The sequence below is a fragment of the Arachis ipaensis genome, unplaced genomic scaffold (assembly GCF_000816755.2).
Source record: "Arachis ipaensis cultivar K30076 unplaced genomic scaffold, Araip1.1 Aipa1143, whole genome shotgun sequence".
NCBI classification, from domain to species: Eukaryota; Viridiplantae; Streptophyta; class Magnoliopsida; order Fabales; family Fabaceae; genus Arachis; species Arachis ipaensis.
In genome coordinates, this window is record NW_015496183.1 from 9,842 (window position 1) to 13,141 (window position 3,300).

Genomic DNA, 3,300 nt, shown 5'->3' on the forward strand with positions numbered 1-3,300 from the left:
GTTTGTATGCTCCTTTTCCGATTACCGCCTTGATTCTGTATGGTCCTTCCCAGTTGGGGGTGAGTTTCCCTTCTCCTGGGGCGGGGGACCGATGTCGTTTCGTTGTAGGACGAGGTCGTCGGCCGCAAATTCCCGTCGGACGACGCCATGGTTGAATCTTAAGCTGATTCTCTGTTTTAGGGCTATCTCTTTGATGTGAGCTATGCTTCTTTCCTCGTCAATGAGGTCTCGTTCTGCTTCCTCGTCGTTACCGCCGACCGTTTTTCTGGGGCTTGGGTCTCTGATTTCTACCGGGATGACCGCCTCCACGCCGTATGTTAGTCGGAAGGGAGTTTCTCTCGTGGTCGTTTGCGGTGTGGTTCGGTATGACCATAGGACCGATCCGAGCTCGTCGGCCCATAGTCCTTTGGCTTCGTCGAGCCGTTTCTTGAGTCCTTTGATGATTATTTTATTTGCGGATTCCACCTGTCCGTTTGTTTGGGGGTGTTCTACCGAGCTGAAACGGTGAGATACGCGTAGTCCTTCTAAGAATTCTCTGAACTTTTTGTCGGCAAATTGGGTTCCATTGTCCGAGATAACGATCTCGGGGATCCCGAATCGGGTGATGATCTGTCGCCAGAGGAATTTACGGCATTGGGCTGCCGTTATGGAGGCTAGGGGTTCGGCTTCGATCCACTTGGTGTAGTAGTCTATGGCGACGATGAGGTACCAGAGTTGACCGGGTGCCGTAGGGAAGGGTTCGACGAGGTCGATCCCCCAGGTGCCAAATGGCTGTTCTGCCGATATGATGCTGAGCTGGTGTGGTGCGGCTTGGTGGATATTGGCGTGCCTTTGGCATTTGTCGCAGCTTTTAACTATTTGTATGGAATCCCGGATAACCGTGGGCCAGAAGTAGCCTGCTCTAATGACTTTTTGGGCTAATGTTTTTCCTCCGACGTGGTGGCCGCAGCAACCTTCGTGGATTTCACAGAGTATGTACTCCGTGTTCTCGGGTTCGACGCATTTGAGTAGGGGTTGCGAGAATCCACGTTTGTATAGCTGTCCTGTGACAACGGTATAGTTGGCGGCTTCCCATTTTATTCGTTTACCCTCTTTGGGATCCGACAACAGTGTTCCGTCAAGGAGGTACTGTAGGATAGGGTAGGTCCAAGATCCTTGGTTCGAGAGTGTTAGATGAGCGTTGGTTGTCGTTGACACAGAGGGTGACTTGACGACTTCCTGGATAAGCGATTTATTACCGTGTCCTGGTTTGGTACTGGCTAGTTTGGAAAGTAGGTCTGCCCTGGCGTTTCGTTCCCTAGGGACATGCTGTATGGTAACTCGCTCGAATCCTTCTTTTAGTTTGTTTACCTTAGCGAGGTACTGTTGGAGTAGGGGATCTCGTGTCTGGTAGTCTCCGTTGATTTGGGAGCTGACTACCTGTGAGTCGGTATTTACCTCTAGGACCTTTGCTCCGACTTCCCGAGCTAGGGCTAGGCCTGCCAGGAGGGCCTCGTATTCTGCCTGGTTGTTTGAGACTGGGAATTTATATCGTACTGATTGTTCGATTACGACTCCGTTCTGACTTTCGAGAATGACTCCGGCACCTCCAAAGGTGACGTTTGACGAGCCGTCAACATGTAGTTTCCACGATTCGGGGGTGGAGTTTCCTGGGGTCATCTCGGCGATAAAGTCGGCCATGGCCTGTGCTTTGATCGCGTACCGGGGTTCGAACTTGATTTCGAATTGAGATAGTTCGATGGACCATGCTAACATTCTTCCCGCAAGGTCGGGTTTTTGTAGTACTTGTTTGACCGCCTGGTCGGTTTGGACCGTCAAGGGGTGGGCCTGGAAGTATTGTCGCAGGCGTCGGGAGGCCGTGAGGAGTGTAAAAGCTAATTTTTCTAGTCGTGAGTAGCGAGTTTCCGCTTCTTGCAAGACTTTGCTTATGAAGTAGATAGGTTCTTGTTCCTTTTTCATGTTTTCACGGATGAGTGCTGCTGCGAGTGCCTCTTCCGTAATGGAGAGGTACAGGTAGAGTGTTTCCCTGTTTGGGGTTTGGCAAGGATTGGTGGTTCCGCTAGGACTTTCTTGAAATGCTGGAATGCTTCTTCGCACTCCGTCTCTCATTTAAAAGGGGCTCCTTTTTTCATTAGTTTGAAGAAAGGGATCGCTTTTTGAGCCGATGCCCCGAGAAAGTATGATAACGCCGTCAATCGGCCGGTGAGCTTTTGGATGTCTTTGAGGTTTTTTGGGCTCGTCATTTCGAGGACGGCGCAACATTTCTCCGGGTTTGCTTCAACTCCGCGCTGCGTGATCATAAAGCCGAGGAACTTCCCTGCCTCCATCCCGAAGGCACATTTTGCCGGGTTGAGTTGCATTTGGTGCTTTCGTAGGGTGTTCATTATGACCTTGAGGTCGTCGGTGAGTTATTCGTCGGATTCAGTTTTAGCGAACATGTCATCTATGTAGACTTCTAGTTTGCTTCCGGACAGGTTTTGAAATATCTTGTTGACGAGTCTTTGATAGGTGGCTCCAGCGTTTTTCAGGCCGAAGGGCATCACTGTGTAGCAGTATGTCCCGTCTGGGGTGATGAACGCTGTTTTTTCTTCGTCTGGTCAGTGCATCGAAATCTGGTTGTAGCCAGAATATGCGTCCATGAAGCTGAGGTATCGGTGGCCGGATGCGGCATCTACTAATCCGTCAATGTTTGGTAGGGGAAAGGCGTCCTTCGGGCAGGCTTTGTTGAGGTCCGTGTAGTCGACGCACATTCGCCATTTCCCGTTANNTGAAGGTGTATTCCTCTTTGCTTGGCCCTATTTGTAGCTTTTCCATGTCTCCTTCTGGCTCTGGCCTGGGTTGGCCGTCTTTCCGAGCATCCAGGTCGGCTAGGAATACCCCGGCCGCGTCTCGGGATTTCTTTCTTAGGGCTAGGCTGGTGTTGTCGCATTTGGCTGCGACTTCTCGGTCCCCGTGGATGGTACTGACGGAGCCGTCGTCGGTTCTAAACTTCATGAGGAGGTATTTGGTAAAGATGACTGCGGAGAAGTCATTGATTGTTTTTCTTCCGAGAATCACGTTATAGGCTGTGGATAGGGGTGGAAAAAGGCCAGGCGTCCTGCCAGGGGCCTGTAGCCTGGCCTGTGTTTGGCCTGGCCTGGCCTGGCCTGTTATAAAATAGGCACAGGCCCAGGCTCTTTTAAAAGCCTTAATATGTTAATAGGCCAGGCCCAGGCTCGTTAATTAGCCTTATTGGCCTGTCAGGCCTGCCTGGGCCTGTTAAAATATAATTAAATATATAAATAATTATTTATTATAACA

At 50.5% G+C, this 3,300-nt stretch overlaps 1 protein-coding gene across 1 annotated transcript; it reads right to left on the reverse strand.

Moving 5' to 3' along the window:
- Window positions 1-21: 21 nt before the first annotated feature.
- On the reverse strand, window positions 22-2,109 carry LOC107624718. The gene is made up of 2 exons (XM_016327155.1): window positions 980-2,109; window positions 22-829 (listed from the first exon to the last, which is right to left on the reverse strand). The coding sequence occupies exons 1-2, from the start codon at window positions 2,107-2,109 to the stop codon at window positions 22-24; spliced, it is 1,938 nt and encodes a 645-aa protein (XP_016182641.1).
- Between the last annotated feature and the right edge of the window lie 1,191 nt (window positions 2,110-3,300).

Excerpts from the sequence above, each read along its gene's own strand:
- LOC107624718 (XM_016327155.1), bottom strand. The coding sequence starts at position 2,109 with ATGAGAGACGGAGTGCGAAGAAGCATTCCAGCATTTCAAGAAAGTCCT. Across the intron at positions 830-979 it reads GTCGAACCCGAGAACACGGA|GCACGCCAATATCCACCAAG; the intron begins GTACATACTCTG and ends CAAATGCCAAAG.